Source organism: Dermochelys coriacea, chromosome 11 (genome assembly GCF_009764565.3).
Source record: "Dermochelys coriacea isolate rDerCor1 chromosome 11, rDerCor1.pri.v4, whole genome shotgun sequence".
Taxonomy (NCBI): domain Eukaryota; kingdom Metazoa; phylum Chordata; order Testudines; family Dermochelyidae; genus Dermochelys; species Dermochelys coriacea.
This window is the reverse complement of record NC_050078.2, coordinates 62,064,100-62,089,601: the sequence shown is the minus strand read 5'-3', so window position 1 is coordinate 62,089,601 and position 25,502 is coordinate 62,064,100. Positions and strand designations below refer to the sequence as shown.

At 38.9% G+C, this 25,502-nt stretch overlaps 1 protein-coding gene across 8 annotated transcripts in view; it reads left to right on the top strand.

Moving 5' to 3' along the window:
• Positions 1-25,502, top strand: part of RAPH1 (Ras association (RalGDS/AF-6) and pleckstrin homology domains 1) — a 165,321-nt gene that overhangs the window by 92,390 nt on the left and 47,429 nt on the right. For 5 of the 8 annotated variants that reach the window (XM_043505620.1, XM_043505618.1, XM_038422595.2 and 2 more), the window contains one exon: positions 8,253-8,333. The exons of the other annotated variants lie outside the window; for them this stretch is intronic. In XM_043505620.1, coding sequence (XP_043361555.1) covers positions 8,253-8,333 — 81 coding nt within the window. The remainder of the gene's footprint in view (positions 1-8,252; positions 8,334-25,502) is intronic. 8 annotated transcript variants of the gene reach the window in all.

The window sequence follows — 25,502 nt, the reverse complement described above, 5'->3', positions numbered from 1 at the left end:
ATCCTCACATCTGAAAAAGACAGTCATGATTTCCCCCCCCAGAAAAGAAATGTGCAGAGCTCCTGCAAAACTTGTCATTTTTCATTTGGTGGCTCACTATCCAGTGACGGCTGGGAGAGTTCCAGGCACTTTCAAAAAGAACTGCCTCTGTCCTTCCAAAAGGCTTATGTCCTGTGTGATTTAGCATTTATTTTCATGACTTGGGCCATCTTAGCATCTCTTAATGAGGTGATTACTCTGGCTATACTTCTGGACATGGCTGAATCAAGCTTGTAGCCATTACAGAGTGGGTTGTCAGCCAGAAGACCTCAGATGATGAACCCTTAAAGGGTTCATCAAATTTCAGTGCCTTTTTGGCCAGTCATGAAAATCTTAAACTCCTCTCCCATCTGGCCCTGTTACACATACAAGTAAAACTTTGGAACTTTTTCTGTTACAAACCAGGTGGAAACAGTTTTCTGGAGAAAAGAAACAAACCAACCCCTAAATCCTGTCCTTCTGTCCAATTGCACTTGAGGGAAAAGGCTGGAGCACACAGCTTTCAGAGATTCCTTGATGGAAAGGACAGTTTTAAACAACCACTACTGTACTGACTGCCCTAACTAGTTGAACTAAAAGGGAAAGGTTTCAGAGTAGCAGCCGTGTTAGTCTGTATTCGCAAAAAGAAAAGGAGTACTTGTGGCACCTTAGAGACTAACAAATTTATTAGAGCATAAGCTTTTGTGAACTACAGCATACTTCATCAGATGCATCATTGAGAGAATTGAGTGCATCTGGAAGCAAAATTTTTGCCCTTAATATTCTCCTTGGACAAAGTCCCTAAGTTACCCCTCCTTACCAAATCCTTTGTTAGGCAGGTTGTCGTGGAACCTTGAGTTTAGTCTTTTACTCTGCCTTGTCTCACTTTTGACCTTCTATGTCCCTAAAGCTGCCAACCTTTGAAATCTTTTTCTTTGCAACAATAGTTTCTATAAGAAGGGTCAGTGACTTGGCAGCTCTGCCCTTGTGACATCCTTTGTTGCTGCACAAGACAAGGAGAGTGGTTTTAAGGAATTGTCTTTTTCCCCTCCCCTAGGTTTTATTGGAATAATAAGAGAAGGAGAATGACAAAACCCAGGTAACACTAAATGAAAATACCCATTGTTTTTATAGGTGTATACAATGTTGATCTGAAATTCTGTCAGAAAAAAATTAGGGTGTTCAGTTATTCACCTTAGAGGCCTAGAAAAGGTAAAGCCCCTAAAGGTACCTTGACTTGGGAATAATGGGAAATTCTGTTTGCCCATAGGTTCCCTGTGGGTTGTAACCACTTCTTGGGTAGAGAGAAAGGAAGCCTTGATGAAACGTTTTCAATGAAGCAGTTTGGTTTTCCGTAAATTATTTCACAAATCATTCCTTGGTTAATACTTGCAGCTCAGATGATATTGCAGTTTGATTGGTACTTCTCCCTTTTACTTATGTAATGAGTAACTGACCCAAAAGATTTAGCCTGAACTTTGAGATGTAAAAACATAATTTACGGGTAAAGCTTCTAATTTAATAATAGTTTTAATAAAGGGAAGGAAAGTAGATCATGATTTGACTAAATCTGTCCCCCTAGAGAGGATTTCTTGCAATGAGCTCTTTATAGGGCAGCAGTAGAGGGAAGGAGGTAAATTGGGAGGAAGGGGGGAGAGAGAGAGAGAGAGAAGAGAAGAACTTCAGTCATGCCCACCCAGCTAGTTTTTGTATCTGATTTTTGGTGAAAAGATCCATTCATGGCCGGTCATTGTTAGGGTACTGTATATACTCAATGAAGGGGTTGCAGATAATTTTGAAGTCTGCCATTTGGTTTCTGGCACAGAAACTGCATTTTTTTCTAATGTGATAGTTCTTAAAATCTGTAATTCAGTTTGTGACAGGAGGAGACTCTGGCTTCCATTCCATGATAGTTACATCACTTAGCAATAGGTAGTTCCAGTTAAATGAATTTGATTCTGTACTTGTTCATATTTAAACTAGGCTATCAATTTATCACAGTTAACTCATGCAATTAACTAAAAAAAAAAATGAATCGTGTTTTAAAAAAATTAATTGCGATTAATCTCACTGTTAAATAATAGAACACCAATTGAAATTTATTAAATATTTGTATGTTTTTTACATTTTCAAATATATCTATTTCAATTATAACACAGAATACAGTGTACAGTGCTCACTTTATATTTTAATTACAAATATTCGCACTGTAAAAATGATAAACAAAAGAAATAGTATTTTTCAATTCACTTCCTACACGTAGTGTAGTGGAATCTGTTTATCATGAAAGTTCAACTTACAAATGTAGGATTTTTGTTACATAACTGCACTCAAAAACTATAAACAATGTAAAACCTTGGAGCCTACAAGTTCACTCAGTCCTACTTCTTGTTCAGCCTATCGCTAAGAGAAACAAGTTTGTTTACATTTAGAGGAAATCATGTTAATTTAATTACAATGTTACTTGAAAGTGAGAACAGGCATTCACATGGCACTGTTGTAGCTAGCATTGCAAGATATTTACATGCCAGGTGCGGTAAAGATTCATATACCTCTTTATGTTTCAGCCATCATTCCAAGACATTCTTCCATGCTGATGACTCTTGTTCAGAAAAATAATGCATTTATTAAATTTGTGACTAAACTCTTTGGGGAAGAACTGTATGTTTCTTGCTTGGTTTAACCCGCCTTGGTGATTGAAGCATGCAGAGACATATGAATCTTTAGTGCATTTGGTTCATAAATATCTTGCGACGCCGGCTACAACAGTGCCATGCAAACGCCTGGTCTCACTTTTAGGTGACATTGTAAACCAGAAGCAGGCAGCATTATCTTCTGCAAATTTGAACAAACTTGTTTGTCTCAGTGATTTGGCTGAACAAGAAGTAGGACCGAGTGGACTTGAAGGCTCTAAAGTTTTACATTGTTTGTTTTTGTTTTTTTTATTTTTGAATGCAGGGTTTTTTTACATAATTCTACATTTATAAATTCAACTTTCATGATGGAGATTGCACTACAGTACTTGCAGTAGGTGAATTGAAAAATACTATTGTTTTTTTACAGTGCAAGTATTTGTAATCAAAAATATAAAATGAGCGCTGTACACTTTGTATTCTGTGTAATTGAAATCAATATATTTGAAAATGTAGAAAACATTCAAAAATACTTAAATAACTGGTATTCTATTATTGTTTAACAGCATGATTAATCATTTTAATCGCGTGACAGCCCTAATTTAAATTTATCTAAGGGATGTAAGATGTAGAAATCAGGACAAAGAAACTGTAGGCATTGCACCAGAATTCACTCAGCTCACTTAGTACTAAGATAGTGGAGCTTTGGGGGCACATTTCAAAACTTACATCAGACTATGAGGTGTTAAATGTACAGGCCCAAAAAAACAGATTCAGTGTAAAATTACACAGTAAGGTGGTGGTGATATTAAGAATTAAAATAAACATAAGTAAGGAAATTCAGAGTTAGGCTCCCTCAGCAACTGTACCTTATTTCTTTTGTGGGTTTGTATGATAACCATCATTAAATTAACACCTACAGTATCTGACACTGATAACAAAAGCTTCCCAGTCCTTAGAATAGTTGTGAGATCTCACATATCTCTGTATGTTAACTTGCCAAATGTTTATATGGTGACTACTACCATATTGTATATTAATATATTTAACTATATTCATATATAGAAAGACAACTGTGGACCATCTACAATTCTCTCTTTCAAAATAGACCTGGATCATTGAATTTCATTATATTTTAGGGTTTTTTTGTAAAATATGTGCTCTACTTCAAACAAGAATTAATTCAGAGAAATCGTATGGCTTGTATTATGCCGGATGTCAGACTTAATGATTGCATTGGTCCCTTCTGGCGTTATAATCCATGAATCTATTAATTTATTCTTGTGATGATTTAAAACAAGTCTGGCCTATTTAATCTCTAGGTTGAGCACTTTTTAACATGGGGGAGTATTGGCTTTAGTGTGTGTAGAGCCTAAGTTCTGTTCCTTATGTTCTGTGAATTGTGTGTGGTTAGCACGTATAAAGGATGTAAGGAGCTATGTGTAGTCATGACTTGCACCAATCAGGGACTGGGACTTTAACTTTGAGGTTTTAAATTAAATGCGTTCTTTGCCAGCTATTTTAAGGCATTTCAGTTGTTGGCCACAGGCCTTTGTGGCATGTGGTTGCTTCCAATTACCCTTTCTTTAGTCTGTAAAATTTAGCAAATGGAAAGAATTAATAAATATGAGACTTAACCATGGTTGTTAACACAGCTCCTTCTCCTGCCCCTTCCCCACTTTTTTTGAACAGTTCATCACAAATGATATTTCTGACTTCCAAAAAAAAAAAAAAAACAGTAAAGGAAAATTCTGTAAATCCATCATCCTGAAGCTGGTTTTCAGCTTTTTTGGCAGCACAAGTATCAGCAGTCCAGTTGTTAAAATGTTTCTGAAATACAAATCATAACTTGCCAAATCTTATGGAGTTATTCAAAATATCTTAAAGATAAACTTATCAATTTGTAATTTTTAGGAACTTGTTTATTTATGCATTGCAATATTCATCTGCATTAGCTACTCCCATAAGTGGTTTGTGTATAAGACCAGAAAAGCATTCTGTTTATATGATGTACTATAGCTACAAGGTAGTCTGTAACAGAAGGCTTTTTTGGAGAATACTGATTATTTTTACTGAGTGTTTTTTATAAAAAGGAAAGCGAGATGAACTGTGGGGAGGGATTCGGAGAACTTTGGAATGGAAAATCATAGAAAACTAAAACTCCAGTCTGTTTGCAAATCAATTTTATCATTTGTTTAGCTAACTTATTACTTCATTGCAAACATTTGTGGAAATAGTATCAACTTCTTTGGTGCACAGTGCTGGAAGCCTACATGCACTTTCTCAGTTCCAGCCATTTAATGAATAGTGTTGTAGTTAAATTGCTGAAATATCTTGACATTTCAGTTAACATAGTTTTCTTGGTTAATACATAACTTGGGTGTTAAAGTTATTTAAAATCAACATGTTATTTTTATTGCATTTCCATGCCTGCAGCCATGACACTTTGTGGTATGTCTTCAGATCACCCAAGCTAGGAAAGCTTAGATTGGGTCATTGTTTAGACTGGAAACCGCCATGGAAAACCTACTTGATGTAGAGAACTGTTCTTCACCGTTCAATAGGTGACATTCAATAAGTGACATTCTTCCCTCTGAGACAGAACTGAACCAATTCCCTAATCATAGTTTTAGGATGTACTGTGCTAATGGTTAAATTAAAATTAAAAACTAATGTCTTGTCTGTCACAACTGGCTGGTTAAATAGACAGTAATGAAGGAATTTGTTGTTTGACTTGTAGAATAGAAATTTTTAAAATGTCTGGTGTTGCTACTACAGCCATATATTCATTGTATTCAGTTTTAGGGCTAATTGTTGTCTCCCCGATCCCTCTGTGATTTTAAAGTAATATGTTTTGAAGGCAAACATGGTAGACTGTTTCCTTTCCACCTTAACTTACTTTTCTTAAAGCTATAAAAAGCAAACACAAGGAGCAGTAGGAGAGAGGGAGATAAAAATATATTCATTCTTAAAAGTACTGGCTAAGTACTGCACTGTCTACCAGAAACTTAGGTGGGCTGAAAATAGAAGATGAACTCATTCCACTAAAACAGAAGAGAAAACTGTGTGTATGATAAGAAAAAACCTAAAATTTTCCACTATGACCAGTTATTATCTGAATCTATTTCTTAAGAAACCTTACCAATAGCCTCTTGCAGATTACTCATATTGGTATGAAGATGTCTGTCTACCCAGATAGTTAAATAACCCTCAGCACTGTACTCCTCCCAGAATTTAAATAGGATGTGAGAAGTTCCAGTGCTCAATGCTGTATCCTTCTAGGAAGAAGAGGCTTAGCTCAAGACTCCAAACTTCATTGAGCTGGTCAAATGATGGCCTGTCTCCTGATCTATTGAAGGGGTATGAAAACTTGCCAATAGCAGTCAGCTGAACTAAAACCTCCTTGAAGTTTTTGGGCATTGGTCCATGCATGCATGTGCTTTTTCTGATTAGAGTTGCTGATGACAATAGACTAATCAGAGTTTACTGTAGATACCACAGCTGTCCCAAGTAAAGTGATCTTTCTAAGCCTTTTAACACTTCACTCCTTCACGTGTCCCCATGAGACAAATCAGTTTCCCTTTCCCCTTCCTCAAATGTCCATTAATGAAGAAGACAGGTATGGAACTGTGCACTCCAGTAGGAAAATATAAATAGCCCTTTCCACCTCCACCTCCCCCTGTTGTATTTCCCACACACACACATTCAATAGGTACAGATGCATAATATATACTGTACCATTAATATGGACAAACTAAGGGCATATGTACATGGTAGAGTAATGTGCACTCTGGGGATGTGCTTTTTGTTGCGCATTAATTGATACTGTTTCAAACAGCACTACATTAAAGAGCACTAGAAAACTTTTAGTGCCCACAAGCAAGATCTGAATGGACCAATTAATACGCAACATGTTAGTGCACTTAGAAATCACTTTCCTGTAGTGTAAAAAGAAAAGGAGTACTTGTGGCACCTTAGAGACTAATAAATGTATTTGACCATAAGCTTTGGTGAGCTACAGCTCACTTCATCGGATGCATGCAGTGGAAAATACAGTGGGGAGATTTATATACACAAAGAACATGAAACAATGGGTGTTACCATAACAAGAGTGATCGGGTAAGGTGAGCTATTACCAGCAGGAGAGCGGGGTGGGGGGACGGGACCTGTTGTAGTGATGATCAAGGTGGGCCATTTCCAGCAGTTGACAAGAACATGTGAGGAACAGTGGTACCTCACTGTGTAGACAAGCCATAAGAAAATAATTGAACAGGAATTCAAATATTAATAGAACCCTGTTAAAAACCTCTAAATTAATAACCTCATAAGAAAATCTGCACAACTCATACTTTAAGAGGAGACAGGTTTGTGCCAAGGAACTGGATCTGAACTGAGAAACAGAAAAATGGGTTTGTGACAGTGTTATGCTGCAAAGTTTTCTCTCGGAAGCACCCAACTCCCAATGAAAATCTCTCCCTAAAAGCTGTGATGATGGGAGTTTATAAATAATATATGATCACAGAATATTTTTCTGTTTTGTAAACCAGTTTCTTGTCCTCCTGATACTGAGATAATTAAATGTTGAAAAAGTGCAGGGATTCATTTTGGAGAAGAGAGGGGATGAGAGATGCAACATCTGTGTAAAATTAGCAAGATTACTTGTTTGGCCATACTTGGCCCAAAAACACATTTGGAATAGCTGACCAAAATTAGGAACACAGCAGCATTCAATGGAGTTGTAAAATGTGAAAGGAATTTCTGTCATTTTCTTTAATAAATCAAATACTGTTACAACTTACAGAAATGCAAACTGGGGCTTTTTGTGGGTTATAGAGGAGCTTGACCCTGTGGAGTGAGACGTACTGAAGGGACAGTTGACAAATGGAGGCTATCGTTTATTCTTGAATTGCTGCTGAGTCATTCTTGCATGTGATACTGGTTAATTTTTACCCAGTTGGATAAGGATTGCATGTGACCGGTTATGAATAAAACAGAAACAGCCTTGCATTTTAGTTTAACGTATTGTTAGGTTTAGATTTGTAGTTAGTTTAAAGGAGAAAAATGTACTGCTATAAGTGGCATTATTTTCTGTGTTTGGGGTTAGAATATTTGGTGGGAGGTATGATGAAAGGTGCAAAGGAGAGAATACATCTTAGTTCACAAACCCATAGCTATTTACTAATGTGTATTATCTGAGTCTGGTTTCTTCTTAATCAGTTTCAGTGTAGCTGAAAAATGGGTAAAGGTAACATATATTACATGAAAATAAACAAATATATTCATCAGAAATTGGTTACTAGGAAAGAAAATAGTCTAGAATGTAATACACAAACAAATTGTGTATTTTTTTGTAGGTGGAAGGGGAAAATAAGAATATATTCTTATCCCTAAAAATTATTGATAGCTGTTGCAAAACAGGGTGGGAACAGAGATGTTGCATGTTTCTTGATATGTTTATTTTCACTTCTCTTTCTTTTACTGGTTCACATCACTGCTCATTTCCACTCTTCCTGCATGATAATAAATGGTGCCTTTTCCTCTTCTTCCTTTTTTCTTTCATTTTCCCACTACTCCTCCTCTCCCATTCCTTCATTTTCACAGCATAATGTTTCTGTGAGACATCCCATCAGGCAGTCCAAGCGTCACATTGACGTCACAGAAGAGGAGGCTGAGCTGACTCCTGTAAGTTATGACGTGTCTGTCTGTGTCTCTCCTTTTTGTGCGCCTGTGGCTATACCAATGCCCCTTGTAATTAGAAACCGTATCAGTGATTTGAGCCTTACCCATTAACATCTTAGCAATGGAGACTGTAGTGAGCCTGTATCATAATCTGTAGCTTTTTGCAGATTTACAGTTGATCCTTCCCTATCCTCTAGCAATTACTTCCCAAATGTACTAGTTTGAGTAAGCTATTTACACTCTAGTTAAAACAGCTTGTTAAGCCTGATTGCTGATTGCAAAGCTTCAGCCCTTCCAAGGGAAGGGTGCAATAGGAGATTTCTCCACTAGATGCGTTCTATGATTTATTATAATGATACCTCACTCTTATACAGTGCTTTCCATCCATAGATCTCAAAGAGCTTTACAAAGGAGTCAATGGCATTGTTCTGATTTTACAGGTGGGGATGCTAAGGCATATGGAGATGAAGTGACTTGCCCAAGGTCACCCAGCAAGCTAGTGGCAGAACCAGGACTAAAGTCTTCTTAGTATTTATTTATAACACTAGAATAAAAGTATAAAAACGCAGTTTGGTAGGCAAGTCTTTTGTCTACAGAATTTAATGTATTTAAACTTTTATTTACATTTTTTTAGTCTTTCAAATTAGACATATTTTTCTTCAAAAGAACCGTGTAATTTGAATCTTAAAAACTAGAGTCTGAAGAATAGGAAGTACTATTAAAATTTGAAATTACAGTACGTGACCTTTACATGGAATTTTCAAGAGTGCCAAAATGTGTTTTTTTTTCTTATCAGATGTCACTGTTTCTGGTCACATCCCCTTTCTAAATTTTTGTCACCGAGAATAGATATGTTTTAAAAATGGAATTGTAAAACATCTTTCTAGTTCTTACAATGAATCTGTAAAGCATAAGTTGCACAACAATGCCCTCAGCTGGCTAAATTAGGCAAACCGTTTAGTATTCATAATATATTTTAATAGGGCTTGATGAACCAAGAGAATCTCTTGAAAATAGAATATTATTTAGATTCAATACGTAGGTTTTCTGCTTTAGTCATAAAAGTAAAGTTAAAAAAAACCCAGAATCCAAAACCTGATCAGTCATGTTAGTTTTTGGAAAAACTTCTGGTGAAAAACCATTTATTCATAACCCAGTGTTTTTATATGGATTTTTTCAGGATTCTTCCTTTTGGCAAGTCCTTGTAGAAGATAAGTTAGACAAGAGCACAGCAAATGTAGATATCCTAGTAATAGATGAATTTCTATATAAAAGGAATTAATCAGTCAACTGGATAATGTCATACAATACTCTAGCTTTAGTATTATCCGTATGTATGGAATAATTACTCAGTGAATGAAAATATACAGAAAAACGTATATGGGTTTTCTCCTTGCCACACTAAGTAGCAACTTTTCTGTGTTAGTTATTTGGTATTTGTTGTTGTTCTTGCTGGTCATTCTTTCTTGCATCTGCATATTGACTTAGTTCTTATTTTTTTAAACATCTGATTAATGGCTTTACTGTTACTGTTTGTTTGTTCATGCAAAATTTGTGATTAGGTTTTTTTTGTCTAAAATATTTGTGATCTTTGTCATTGGTAAATATCTTTTGCTCTGATGTGCTGTTGTTTTCCATCCGTCTAAGTAACGGACCAAAAAAAAATGCAGTAAGATTACAGAATGGCTGGGCAGAATGTAGCCTTAAACATCTTCTATGATTTTTTTATAGTGTATTTGAAAAAATTGCTTTGTAAATTTCAATAGCTTTATGTTGTCATTGCAGTGTATTTCTGTAGACTTGAATGAAGTAACACTGACTGAATTTTAAAGGAAAAAGTTTAGTGGGGACCTCATCCATTTACAATGTAGATGACTTCATAAGAAATGTAGCAAGATGTTCTGCTGCTACTGAGATTCACATATTTTCCATGTACTGAGGTGAATCATTCCATAAAGACAGCCTTAAAGGATGTTGTCTGTGAAACTTAGAACAGGCTTTAGATATAGATTAAATCTACTCTGTTACAGAAAGCTAAGATAGCAAGTTAAAGAGTAAGTTCTTAAGCAATTTCAGAAGATTTTTGGGGGGAAGAATTGTGAAATTTGCTTCAAACTGTTAATATTTACATAATGTCTATAGGTTTCAGAGTAGCAGCCCTGTTAGTCTGTATTCGCAAAAAGAAAAGGAGTACTTGTGGCACCTTAGAGACTAACAAATTTATTAGAGCATAAGCTTTCGTGAGCTACAGCTCACTTCATCGGATGCATTTGGTGGAAAAAAAGTGAGCTGTAGCTCACGAAAGCTTATGCTCTAATAAATTTGTTAGTCTCTAAGGTGCCACAAGTACTCCTTTTCTATAATGTCTATAGTGACAGTATAAAGAATATGTAAACTTATCTGTTTACAGTAGTATAGTATTTTAATATTTGGATAATGTAAAGGCTATAAATCTGTCAAATAATACATATATATAAATATATATATAATAGATATATCAGATGTACTTAAGGATCATAATTTAACGTAAGTTTTTCTAGGTATATTCCACCTTTTTGTGAATGGAGAGATTGTTCCATATAGTATTCTTCAATTCTCTAACTTCAAAGGAGCAACCTCCCTTAGATAAAGGAACTGATATGAAATAAGCAACTCATTTGCATTCAGTAAAGCTGGGCAATGCACTTAAGCCCTAGTTAACTTCTGAGTTTTCATGTCTAATAATAGTGTGTATGTAGGCTTGGAAGGATTAGTTTTTTGTTGGTAAATGTCAGTTTCAATGAAAAAGTATTTCCATTGATGATTATCGAAATTTACTTATGGGCAAAGTAAGAAAAATGTTGCTTGGCAATTCTACTGTTTGATTTTAAGGATATTTACTTTTTGGACAGGTGATGTTGGCAATTTGTGATTTAACGGTTATAAAGCTATAACCTTTTGAATCTCAATGCCTACTGTCATTAAGTAATTTTGTGACCTCCCACACCCCCCATTGTCTGATTTTTTTTTTCCAGTGGTTTCCTGCAATTCTGAAAATTTAAATAGATAAAAATTGGGATAAAAAGCTTTAAAAGCCATAATTTTGCACAGCTGTGAAAATTTAAATAGAGAAAAATAGAGAAAAATACTTAAAAATAAATATCGATATCTATTGAAATTTATTTTAAAAAATAATTCTGCCAATCTTAAGTGTATGGCATGTTGTGTAGTAACTCTGAGTGTCATATTCTTGCAAGATGCAGTATTTTATGTGCATATTTTAAAAGCAGTCTTTTTCCTAAAGAATTCAGTTTGTAAATAAACAGGTTGACATACAGATTTTTGTCTATATGTATAAATTTGCAACCCAGGATGCATGTTTTAGACATTTGATTGGGAAGAAGTAATCCATTTCATTAATGTGTGAAACACTTTGGTGTGTGTTGGAATTTCATACAGCCTTATTTTTATTTTATTTTATTTTATTTTATTATTTTATTTTTTTGGACTTGAAGTTTGTTCTCCTCTTGAGCACTACCAACCTCAGGAATTAAAAGCAGTCCATTGAGTTTATAAAAAGGAAACTGCAATTCTTTGTGAAATGGGAGGGGAAACTGGTTTGGGATATTTGAAAGATTTTCTGCTGCAGTTCAATACACTTCAACACAGTACTTTCCAGTGATCATCATCATGCTATGTGCGAGTCCTCTGAGTCCATCTGTTTTATCTTGTCCAACAAAGACTTCCTTACAATTTTGTCTCATGTTTATTTTTGGGAAAGCTAAACCTCTTACTAGAATCTTCAAAAGTCTTAGATGATTCATAAATATCCCTTTGAGACAGATGGGAGTGTCTTTTTTTTTGTTTGTTTATAAATTGAGATTAATATAAATATTTGCAGTCTCAGTCTGAGCTGTTCTTTGTTTATAGCAAAGAAAAAATATGAAGCAGACCAACTCCATTCCTTTCTTTCAAATAGGTTAAGACTATCAAATTGTAACTGAGTATTTCACTACCATGGAAGGAGAAATTGTCAATACCAGTACACAGGCAAAAGATTTGTGGTACCGTTAATAATGTCGCTTGACGTGTACATTAGTTTTAATTACATTCTTACAAGAAAACACTGAGTGAAATGGTACATATGACCTTTTATCTTATTTAGCTGTCAAGTATATGTAAACAGTAGGGTGGAAGTGATTTGTATAGAAGTTGATATTCTAAATGCTTGAAAACGTGCTTGGTCATACTGCTTTGTAGTTAAATGTTTGCAGTATTTGTGAACAGGAGCAAATAGACTTGTAGCATTGAAATCTCTTCTTAGAATAGCATAAACATCCAGTGTTTGTGTGGAGGGCTCTTTGAAAATATTATTAAATGCTATACACAACAGCTGGTCCATGAACCTCTCCTGGTATTTAGGTTTGAAGGTAATGGATGTGTCCCTTTTCTTTCAAGGAAGGAAGGAATGCAGGAAATCTTTTGAAGTCCTAAAAGTAATTTGGAACAAAATACATATGTCATGTTTTTATGAACATCAAGGCAAGCTGTTTTTTTAATTGAATGAACTAGATGCGAAAAGTAATTTACATTTTAAAAATATTTATTGAAATTAAAAGGAATTTAATGTCCATTTTATTCAAATTTAGCTCTTGTCATCAGAACATAACACACGTATTACATAAAACCTGTGGTAATTCATAGAATGTGTTTGTGTTAACGCATTTGCGTGCTTAAATCTTTTTTTTTTGGCTTGTGTTCGAGATTAAAGTTTAATTTTTGTAGAGTTATAAGAGGTATCCCCTATTTCTGTATTTGTTTGATTTTCAATTCTTTGGATTAGATTTGCAGTTCAAGAATTTTTATGTATTTGATAACTTGTAGTGTTTTTCATTTTTTGTAATTTTAAGGGTTGTTGTGAAGGATATGGATTAGGTTTTTATAAATCTTTTATCGGATGAGAGAATATTTGGTCAGAGAATCTTGGCTTTGATTTGAATAATTTTTGATACAGTGTTCATTTTATGGTATCTAAGTGCAACTTGTAAAGTTACAACTTGAAAAAATTGAAATACTATTATTAACAAAAACTTAAGGTAGCTTGAATTGCCTGTTCAGATACATTTTATATACACACATATTCATATTCATTTTGTACATTTTCTGTTCGTAATTTCAGTCATTTGTTTTTTTTCTCACCATATGTTTCCCTTTGCATCTATCCCTGGCCTTTTAAAATAAATTTTAAAAAAGGAAAGTATTGAAAAACAGTTTGACTATTTATTCTTTACTGTGCAAAACCACTCAAACATAGTGAATTCCTTTTTGTGTGTGTTGTAAACATAGCCCCTGAGAAGAGTGTGCTTCTGGTAAGAAGATCAGCTACAAGAATATATAATGCTGACTTGTAAAATCAGTCTTCTTTCCTTCGTTTTACGCTAAATGTTTTTGCCTTCTCTGTGATGACTAAAACAAGCTACATTGGACTGCTTACACTAATTGTGGTGAGACCACACCTGGAAAGTTTTTTGTGAAGAATTGCACAGTGAGATCCTTGCAGAAAGCGGTCACAGCCCTCATCAAGCTCCCACAGCAGGACACTCACTAAGCTGCTGTTTGGATTCCACCCCACTGGACCCCTGTACTCTTAATCCTCTTGAGTCTGAGCATAGTCCAAGCACTGCCTCTGGCTCTGGATCTTTAGGCATACGCTCAGGATACAGATCCTTGGCCTAGCACCCCTTCAGAGACCTTGCAGTCCAACTCCCCAGGCCCTGAAACTAGTGCTGGCGCCTCCAGACTCTTCAGTAGCTTAAGCATACCCCTTACCAAGAACTCCCACCTTGTGCCCACTCAGATTTTCAGTTCACCTCTTCAAGGACATTGGATAGTTGAAGCAAATAGGCTTTGCAACAGGGTTTCAAAAGCAATCATTCATTAGTTTAGACAGCACAAGAAATACACAGAACCAGAAAAAACAATAAAACCAGTCCCTGCCTCATTTCCTCACTGCTTTTGAGCGTTCTTTGAGATTTGGTCAGAGTCTTCTAAGGTATCCAGAATCCTTCTTCTCTCCTGCACATGGCTTCCAAATCATGGAATCTGTATGACCTCTGCGTTATGACCCTGTCTCTTATAACTTTCAGTTCCCTTCCTTAGGTGACTTCCAGATCAACCTTGTCAGGTGATATAAATCCTCCACCAGATGACCCATTGCTTAGTTGCCAGCCAGCCTTGTGGAACCAGTCTTATTAATTTGTCCACCTCTTTAGCATATCTATTGTATTGCCCAGGTGGATTTATTCACATGCCAATATGTCTTAATAGTCCTTTCACCCAACCCTGGTATGGCAATTTGACACACACTAGTGCATTGATCACCTATTCCTCACTCCCGGTGGGTGTCTCTGAAAAGAATTTAACCTGTTGAGGTCAGGTAACAAGCTGAGCAAGAATGAACAAGTAAACTGAGTCACACATTTTATAAAATAATGCAGTAATCTCCCACATTGTTCACAGAAGCTAGTTCACCTGCTTACACCTTTATGGTGTATAGTAGTTGACATAAGAGTTTGCTGACTCTCTAAAACTGCTTCACTGAAATCATGGAGTATTTGAATATTTGCAAATATCTAATTTTATGAGTTTTGTCTAGTGCATCAACAGGATGAAGTTCTTGAAGAACTTTCCCACTCTTTCCGTTGCATGTAGGATTTAATAGCTTTATTTTATACAAGAACTTGGGAAAGAGAGGTTAAGAAAATTCAGTCCAAGTAAAGTCAAGATCAGATTTCTTTAAAGAAAAGATGGTGTTTCAGAATGTTTACCTATAATAAATCAAGTAGAGGGATTCTAGCCATGTGTACACTATGTGTACAATTTTTGGCTTGAATGAATACTTTGTGAAAGAAGCTGGGCTAGAAATATCTGATCATTTTACCTATTTAGCAAACTCTACGGACACTCTGCTTGACTTGGTCTTGATTACATATATGTGCATAAGTCATGTATGTATTGACTGGAAAACATTAATTATTTGAGTATTCTAGATATAGCTGTGCAAATGGCATAACTGAAGTAAAATGGAACGTCTTCTAATGCAGTGCTTTCGCTCCCTTACTCCCCTACTAGAAAGACCCTTTTCTCCTAACCATGCTCTGTTCTTTATTTTAATGGGAGGATAAATGTTTCAGGGAGGTAGGGGGTTGTCTTTAAATTAACCATTTTTCTTAATCATCTCAAAGACTGTTTCAGGACTTTTTAATTTCTAGTGTCCAATGGTATGCTATCTGATTGCAGTATTACGGACCTTACCCTTAAGGGAAAGAAGTGTACTTTTTTTATTGGACAAACAGTGGGAAATGTCTTTTAGTTATGGGAAACTGATTGATTGGCCATCTATTCTATGAATCAATGAATCAACTATCACAGCAAGAAAAAAATGTAGTGGAACACAGGATTTTATTGGCCACCTGGCAAACACTAAATATGGCTACATTAAGAAATATTGTGTTGTCTTTTTTACTATTTTGTCTAAATATAATTTTTAGACTCTAAAAGCAGTCAGGTAGAATTTACTGCCACTGGCTGCCTTCTACTTGTTCTAACCTATTAAGTTAAAGTTGGATTGGCAAAGGACAGAAATATCTGATAATCCAGATGTATTAAATGCATTAAAGATTTGGAAATATGAAAAAGTTACCATGAAAAGATTTTCCTCACCCCTTTTGGAGTAGCAAATTTAATGCAAGTTTTATTTTTATCTGTATGTCATAACTCCTATCTGGGTTTCTGAATTTTATGTCAATGGTATTTCTAGATGTAAATTGTACCTAGGAAAATGTACGTTCATTTAGGATTATACTTAAAAGGATAATGAGTGTCAAGGGTTTGTAAGGTCAAAATATTGACCTGCATTTTTGTAGCATAGAATCATAGAATTTAGAGAGGAAAAATTTGATGAGTCATCTGGTCCATCCCTGGGGGCCAATGCAGAATTGTTGCTATAGTAAATTTTTATTGCTTTGTATCCAGTCAGAAATGTTTCAAGCAATGAGGTTTCCATTACTGCTTCTGGAAGGTTATTCCATAACTTAACAAATATCAATCTCAAAAATTTTGAGACTGATAGTTGGATTAAATGGTTTTCTGTATTAGATAGATTTTAAGTGGTTTTAAAGTGCAGACTAAGCTTGCCCCATAAAATGGAACAAAAATAATCTTGTAACTAATCCCTTTTCTTAGTTATTTCCTCATGCCTAATACTCCATTGGACCACCGTAAATTATTCCTCTTTCTCTGGTATTTATTCATTTCAAGTATTTGAAGAATGTTAGTCACACATAGTTATTGCTTTGCCAAGCTACAATGTATTCTTTTAAATTTCCTCATAAATCGATCTTTCCAACTGGTTTAATCACTTTTGTTGCTCTTATCCATACACCCTCTAACTTCCCTACATGTTTTTGAATTTGAGGTGCCCAAAAGTAAATACAGTATTCCAGAACCAGGGTCACCATAGATTTTCAAAGAAGGACTATACCCTTCTTGCCCTTTGGCATGTCATTGCAGCTCAATTCATATTGGCAGTTTAAGTGCCATCGATTTACTAGCTCAGACTTTGATTGCCAGAATCAGTCCAATCAAACTCATTCCTGACGCAGGGAAGAAAGGTAAGCAGCAGGATACGGACCCTGGACTTCAGGAAAGCAGACTTTGACTCCCTCAGGGAACAGATGGCCAGGATCCCCTGGGGGACTAACATGAAAGGGAAGGGAGTCCAGGAGAGCTGGCTGTATTTCAAGGAATCCCTGTTGAGGTTACAGGGACAAACCATCCCGATGAGTCGAAAGAATAGTAAATATGGCAGGCGACCAGCTTGGCTTAATGGTGAAATCCTAGCGGATCTTAAACATAAAAAAGAAGCTTACAAGAAGTGGAAGCTTGGACATATGACCAGGGAAGAGTATAAAAATTTTGCTCGGGCATGTAGGAAAGATATCAGGAGGGCCAAATCGCACCTGGAGCTGCAGCTAGCAAGAGATGTCAAGAGTAACAAGAAGGGTTTCTTCAGGTATGTTGGCAACAAGAAGAAAGCCAAGGAAAGTGTGGGCCCCTTACTGAATGAGGGAGGCAAGCTAGTGACAGAGGATGTGGAAAAAGCTAATGTACTCAATGCTTTTTTTGCCTCTGTTTTCACTAACAAGGTCAGCTCCCAGACTGCTGTGCTGGGCAACACAAAATGGGGAAGAGATGGCCAGCCCTCTGTAGAGATAGAGGTGGTTAGGGACTATTTAGAAAAGCTGGACGTGCACAAGTCCATGGGGCCGGACGAATTGCATCCGAGAGTGCTGAAGGAATTGGCGGCTGTGATTGCAGAGCCCTTGGCCATTATCTTTGAAAACTCGTGGCGAACGGGGGAAGTCCCGGATGACTGGAAAAAGGCTAATGTAGTGCCCATCTTTAAAAAAGGGAAGAAGGAGGATCCTGGGAACTACAGGCCGGTCAGCCTCACCTCAGTCCCTGGAAAAATCATGGAGCAGGTCCTCAAAGAATCAATCCTGAAGCACTTAGAGGAGAGGAAAGTGATCAGGAACAGTCAGCATGGATTCACCAAGGGAAGGTCATGCCTGACTAATCTAATCGCCTTTTATGATGAGATTACTGGTTCTGTGGATGAAGGGAAAGCAGTGGATGTATTGTTTCTTGACTTTAGCAAAGCTTTTGACACGGTCTCCCACAGCATTCTTGTCAGCAAGTTAAGGAAGTATGGGCTGGATGAATGCACTATAAGGTGGGTAGAAAGCTGGCTAGATTGTCGGGCTCAACGGGTAGTGATCAATGGCTCCATGTCTAGTTGGCAGCCGGTGTCAAGTGGAGTGCCCCAGGGGTCGGTCCTGGGGCCCGTTTTGTTCAATATCTTCATAAATGATCTGGAGGATGGTGTGGATTGCACTCTCAGCAAATTTGCGGATGATACTAAACTGGGAGGAGTGGTAGATACGCTGGAGGGGAGGGATAGGATACAGAAGGACCTAGACAAATTGGAGGATTGGGCCAAAAGAAATCTAATGAGGTTCAATAAGGATAAATGCAGGGTCCTGCACTTAGGATGGAAGAATCCAATGCACCGCTACAGACTAGGGACCGAATGGCTCGGCAGCAGTTCTGCGGAAAAGGACCTAGGGGTGACAGTGGACGAGAAGCTGGATATGAGTCAGCAGTGTGCCCTTGTTGCCAAGAAGGCCAATGGCATTTTGGGTTGTATAAGTAGGGGCATAGCGAGCAGATCGAGGGACGTGATCGTTCCCCTCTATTCGACACTGGTGAGGCCTCATCTGGAGTACTGTGTCCAGTTTTGGGCCCCACACTACAGGAAGGATGTGGATAAATTGGAAAGAGTACAACGAAGGGCAACGAAAATGATTAGGGGTCTAGAGCACATGACTTATGAGGAGAGGCTGAGGGAGCTGGGATTGTTTAGTCTGCAGAAGAGAAGAATGAGGGGGGATTTGATAGCTGCTTTCAACTACCTGAAAGGGGGTTTCAAAGAGGATGGCTCTAGACTGTTCTCAATGGTAGCAGATGACAGAACGAGGAGTAATGGTCTCAAGTTGCAATGGGGGAGGTTTAGATTGGATATTAGGAAAAACTTTTTCACTAAGAGGGTGGTGAAACACTGGAATGCGTTACCTAGGGAGGTGGTAGAATCTCCTTCCTTAGAGGTTTTTAAGGTCAGGCTTGACAAAGCCCTAGCTGGGATGATTTAACTGGGACTTGGTCCTGCTTTGAGCAGGGGGTTGGACTAGATGACCTTCTGGGGTCCCTTCCAACCCTGATATTCTATGATTCTATGATTCTATGATTATTACTGCTTTCTAAGTACCTCCTTTTCAAGGAATGTCTGCAGCAAAAATTTTTTTTGCTGCAGATTAGGAAAGCAATGGGAACAAAATCCACTTAGTTCTTCTTTATTTGGCTTTTACTTGAACAGATATTATAGACTTTTTACTTTTCAAAAATACCTAGGTCCAGCCCCTCACATGCAATCCTGTAGTAAAAAAGGTTCTTATGCACATATGTGATGGAAATGCTTTTGTTTTGTAAAAGCCTGTTTTTAATGATGCCTTGTTAACCCACTAACCATTGGTTCAAAGGGTTGCAAATTTCTATCCCTCTTTGGGAACTGGGCTTATACCTAAAGCGGACAACTAAATGAACCATTAAACTATCATCCTTTATGCAACGCTTCCTATTCCTTGTGGTTGAACAAACAAGTGAAAAGGGCCAAATTTATCTAGGAATTAGGCCAGTTAATTCCCCTGAGATGAAAAACCTACTCTTTGGAAGAAGATTGCAGCAGTACAGAATGACTGCAAACCCCACTTGAGATAAAGTGGGTGGCTGTAGAGGACCAGCGCAGGCCAGATAGCATGTGTTGATTATGATGTGGCCAGGTTCGCTGGAGGATGTCCATGTGAAGTTCCAGCCATAAAAATAAACTTATTTTAAACACACATGCCACCTTAGCATGGAGAATGCCCCCTGAGCAAATTTACACTTTTCTGTACCAGCACTGATTTTTAAGGTGTGTGTATATAGGATACGTCTACTTTGCTGGACAGAACAGAATTCCCCTTCTCTGTGAAAGATTCTACTGTACTTATACAGGATGATACCTGCTTTGATTGCTAATAGAATAATTGTGCTGCTAGGGCTCAATCTTGCAAGATATTGAGTTCCCTCAACTCTCACTGAAATTAGTAGTTGATAGTACTCATATAACCAGCAAAATATTCTTATTTTCTCTTATCAGAATGTCTGTCTGGCAATCCTCCCCAAAATTAATCAGTAATGGAGGCAAGGAACCCTTTGAACCATAGACCCTGGTTACAATTTCCCACAGCTCAACCGTTGTGCTCCAGAGCAAGCTCCTGTTCATAGACTCATAGATATTAAGGTCAGAAGGGACCATTATGATCATCTAGTCTGACCCCCTGCACAATGCAGGCCACAGAATCTCACCCACCCACTCCTGCAATAAACCTCTCACCTATGTCTGAGCTATTGAAGTCCTCAAATCATGGTTTAAAGACTTGAAGGTGCAGAAAATCCTCCAGCAAGTGACCCATGCCCCATGCTGCAGAGAAAGGCGAAAAACCCCCAGGACCTCTTCCAATCTGTCCTGGAGGAAAATTCCTTTCCAACCCCAAATATGGCGATCAGCTGAACCCTGAGCATGTGGGCAAGATTCCTGGGTATCTGGTTGGTGAAAGAATTCTCTGTAGTAACTCAGATCCCACCCCATCTAACATCCCATCACAGGCCATTGGGCCTATTTACCATGAATAGTTAAAGATCAATTAATTGCCAAAATCATGTCATTCCACCATACCATCTCCTCCATAAATGTATTGAGTTTATTCTTGAAGCCAGATAGGTCTTTTGCTCCCACGGCTTCCCTTGGAAGGCTGTTCCAAAACTTCACTCCTCTGATGGTTAGAAACCTTTGTCTAATTTCAAGTCTAAACTTCCTGATGGCCATTTGTTCTTGTGTCCACATTGGTACTGAGCTTAAATAATTCCTCTCCCTCTCTGGTATTTATCCCTCTGATATATTTATAGAGAGCAATCATATCTCCCCTCAGCCTTCTTTTGGTTAAGCTAAACAAGCCAAGCTCCTTGAGTCTCCTTTCATAAGACAGGTTTTCCATTCCTCGGATCATCTTAGTAGCCCTTCTCTGTACCTGTTCCAGTTTGAATTCATTCTTCTTGAACATGGGAGACCAGAACTGCACACAGTATTCCAGATGAGGTCTCACCAGTGCCTTGTATAACGGTACTAACACTTCCTTATCTCTACAGGAAATACCTCGCCTGATGCCTCCCAAGACCGCATTAGCTTTTTTCACGGCCATATCACATTGGCAACTCATAGTCATCCTGTGGTCAACCAACACTCCAAGGTCCTTCTACTCCTCCGTTACATCTAATTGATGCGTCCCCATCTTATAACTATAAAATTCTTGTTTTAAAATTCTAAATGCATGACCCTACACTTCTCACTATTCAATTTCATCCTGTTACTGCAGGCCTCTTGTTATATTTTCAGCTAAACAATAAACACGCACAACTCCAGTGGTACCCTTTTCTGCTAAACTTTTTTTTCTTGATTCTCTGAAATATGTGGCCTGAGGCATTTGGGCTTCTTTTTGCCTTACTGTTAGCATGCGTTCCCAACCCCCACTCCAATACACACACAGCAGGCGAGATGGCCAATGTGGGGAAGAAGGGCAGACAAGAGATGTCTCTTGTAAGGTGCAATTAACAGCCTTGTGTCAAAAATTCCTTCCAAGAAACAGCGCTACCTCCTGGGGGGGAGAGTGAGGTCCCAACTCCCACCTGTTTGTGTCGTTGATATCCAAGAAGGCTAAGGGTAAACAGCCCTAGAAAAGCATACTCTCTAGCCACGACACTGCATCGCAAAAGAAAGGGCGAGTTGGAATCCATTAAATCCAACAAGGACAATAGTGAGGAGCTTATTCAAACAGAGTTCTTTGACCCTACGTTGAGAAATGTTATAGACACCCTTGAGCTCCATACTGACCTAGCCAAGCTGAATAGGAAGTATTTCCCCCATTTATTCACCAAAGAATTCGGTAAAGTCTCTTGATAAGACAGTATGATACATTCCATTCTTGCTGAGCAGAAGGTCATAGGAAGGGCAGAAAACTTTGCAGTCAAGACTTTATTTACATTTTACAACATCCTTAGAGTTAAGCTTCACTTGTTCTGCAAGTAGTGTCCCTATGGGTGCTCCTCTGTAGTTGTGCTTGTGTCCCTGTGCTGCTGATTGGAGAATTTTGGTAGCAGTGTCCGTTAGGCCCGCATATGTGCGGTCTCTCCTTATGTTGCACCAAGAGGCTAGTCAGTGCATGTGGGCTAGTTCCCCCTCAGTTCCTTCTCAACCGCCCCTGGCTAGAGATGGAACTGTTCCCAGTCCATTAGGACCATTACTTTTGATTTGTATTTCTGTAGTTCGCTAGCCTCCTAGTTCTTAGTTGTCATTCTAGCTGTGGTTTTTGTTTTTTCTTTTTTTACCCCCTTTAAAAAAAAAAAAAACAGACTTTTCCACTTTTTTCCTTGTTGCGGACCCTTCCCTCGGTGTGGTATGCCCAGCTTACCAAGCTTCAAGAAGTGCCTCTCTTGCAAAGAGGTGATCCTTGTTGCAGACAAGCACTCCCAGTGCATTCGCTGCCTCCGGGAAGGTCACATTCAATAAAAGTGTGATCTTTGCCAGGAAATGAGGCCCCAATCTCATAAGGATAGAGAGCTCAGACAGAAAATTATCTTCTTGCAGGTGGCTTTCCCACCCTCTGTGGACCCGCACCACGAGTCACCTGGAAGATGTGAGTCTTCCCCAGAGCCCTCAACATATAAAGGCTGTGGGGCGAAGAAACAAGTCACTGATTCCTTTCACAAATCATTGAAAAAGAGCAGAAAATCCCCACAGTGAGCCCTAAGAGAGTCACAAACACTCTCTGGTATGCTTGGCATCCTCGGTACTGCTGGCCCCGAGACCCTCTGTCTGGTACCCATGGCTCACAGAAGTCCTCAGAGGCAGGTATCTTTGACAAGCCTACAGACCCGATGGGCACGGGCACCAAGTCAACGGCACTGAGAGACAAGGACAGGAGTAAGCACTCCTCTAAGAAGGTGGTATTGGTACGCAATTTTACATCGGTACTATCATCGACACCTCATTTGGCACCAGAGTATCTGGTATGAAGATCTTCATCCTCCATGGTACCACCAGCAGCATCGAGTCAGTCAGCACTGCTGGAATTCAGACGCTCCAGAGACCTTCATGTATTAGACATACCGGAGTCTCCTCTTCTCGGTGCCGGGACTTCTGCACCAAGTCTTCGAACAGAATGGGAGTCTTCCCCGCTGCCCTGTCATGCCCCTCCCACTCTCTAGTGAAGGCTCAGATAGCGAACCTGAGGCTGTAGAATCACAGTACTCCTTCCAGACTCCTTACAGTGTCCAGTATCAACAGGTTCCTCGAGCATACCCTCAGATAGCCCCACCACCACCATCTTGGTGCAGCCCCCCTGGCCACCACCACTGACCTCTGTGCTATCACCACCCCAGTGGCCATACTAGGACCCTTGGGCTGCATATCGACACCATGTCTCTCAAACTTCTTACCACTGATGCATTGCTCATAGGATGGGGTGCACATCTAAATGGCATTGCAACACAAGACAAATGGTCACCCATGGAGATATCCCTTCACATCAACCATCTCGAGCTAAAGGCAGTCAGGAAGTCTGGCACCCATTTCCTCCTACTGATCAAAGTATTACACAAGAGAGTCCTAACAGACAATCGACAAGGGGGAACCAGGTCACCTTCTCTTTCCATGGAGACGATAGGGCTATGAAAGTGGTGTTACACTGTCAGCGGCCTACCTCCCAAGCACACACAACTCAAGAGCGGACAGTCTGTTTCAAATTCCGACACAACCATGAGTGGGAGCTAGACCCAGTAGAACTTCACAATCTATTTAGTGGGCACCGACCACAGACTTGTTCACCACTTACCTGAACAAGATATGTCCACACTACTGCTCCCTGGACAATGCTCTCCTCCTCCGCTGGGACGGAGACCTTTTTTATGTCTTTCCTCCTTTTCCCCTACTATCGAAGGCCCTGCTGAAAATAAAAAGATGAAGCACGTGTCATTCTGATCACTCCTACTTGGCCGAGACTGACTTAGTACCCTTACCTGTCACACTCCATACCTCCTCTCCCAGTTTAGAGGACATACCCTACATGCCAGCGTGGGGGTTCTCCGCCTCATGGAATGTTTCCTTCTTGGTTCGAATATCTAGACAGCTCCTGTTCAAAGGAAGCATAGGAGGTATTATTGCGCAGCAGAAAGTCCTCGACACGATGTACCTACCTGCAAAAATGGTGCAGGTTTCGAATTTGGTGAACTTCCCAACAAATCTCCCTGACATCTGTGACTCTTCCACATATCTTAGTCCCTTTTTGGGCAAGTGCATAGTCTATCTCTAAGCTCTCTGAGTTAAACAAGCAGCTATAACAGCCTTCCACCAACCAGTAGAGGGATACTCGGTGCTGTCACACCCAACCACCAAAAGGCTCCTCAAGGCCATAGTAAACCTCTTCCCACAACCTCAACTTCCTACTCCGACATGGGACTTAAACCTGGTACTGAAAGGATTGACCAGGCTTCCCTTCGAACCCCTGGCCACCTGTTTGCTTACGTACCTCTCAGTGAAAACAACCTTTCTGATTGCAATTACCTCAGCTAGGAGAAATAGCAGCTCTGATGACACATCCCCCCCATATGGTACTCTTTCAGGCCAAGGTTACGCTTAGGCCACATCCAAAATTTATTCCTAAAGTAACCTCCCCGTTTCACATGAACCAATTGATTCATCTTCACCTTCTACCCAAGCCTCACCGAGACAACAAAGAGGCTATATTACATGCTCTAGATGTCAGGAGAGCCCTAGCCTTCTGCTTGGACAGGATGAAGATTTTCAGGAAAATCCCCCAGGCGATTTTGAGGAAAGATCCAAGGGCTCAGCAATATCAGCCCAAAGACTCTCCAAGTGGATCTCGAACTTCATCAGATACTGCTACCAAGTTTGCAATATGAGCCTTCCAAATACTATTCGTACACACTCCACAAGGTAGATCTCGTATGTCACCTTCTTCAAGAATGTCCCTATCTCAGAAATCTATACAGCGGTGACCTGGGCATCAGTTCACACCTTCGCAGAAAATTATGCGATCACGGGGGACTCTGCCTCCAATGCCATCTTTATCTCCACAGTACTGTCATCTGTAACTGACCCAACTCAAAAGTCACAGACCTCCAGAAGAGATACTGCTCGGGAGTCATTTATAGGGACACTACTCATAGAATAAGTTACTCACCTTGTGCAATAACATTGATTCTTTGTGATGTGTGTCCCTGTGGGTGCTCCGCAATGTACCTCCTCCCCTCTACTTCTGAGTTCTTGTCAGTGAGTCTGCGGTACAGAAGAAACTGATGGGGGTAGCTCATGCATGCTGACTGGCCTTGTGGCGCAGCCCGAGGAAAAACAGCACATGTGCTGGCCTAATGGATACTGCGATCAAAGTTCTCCAATCAGCA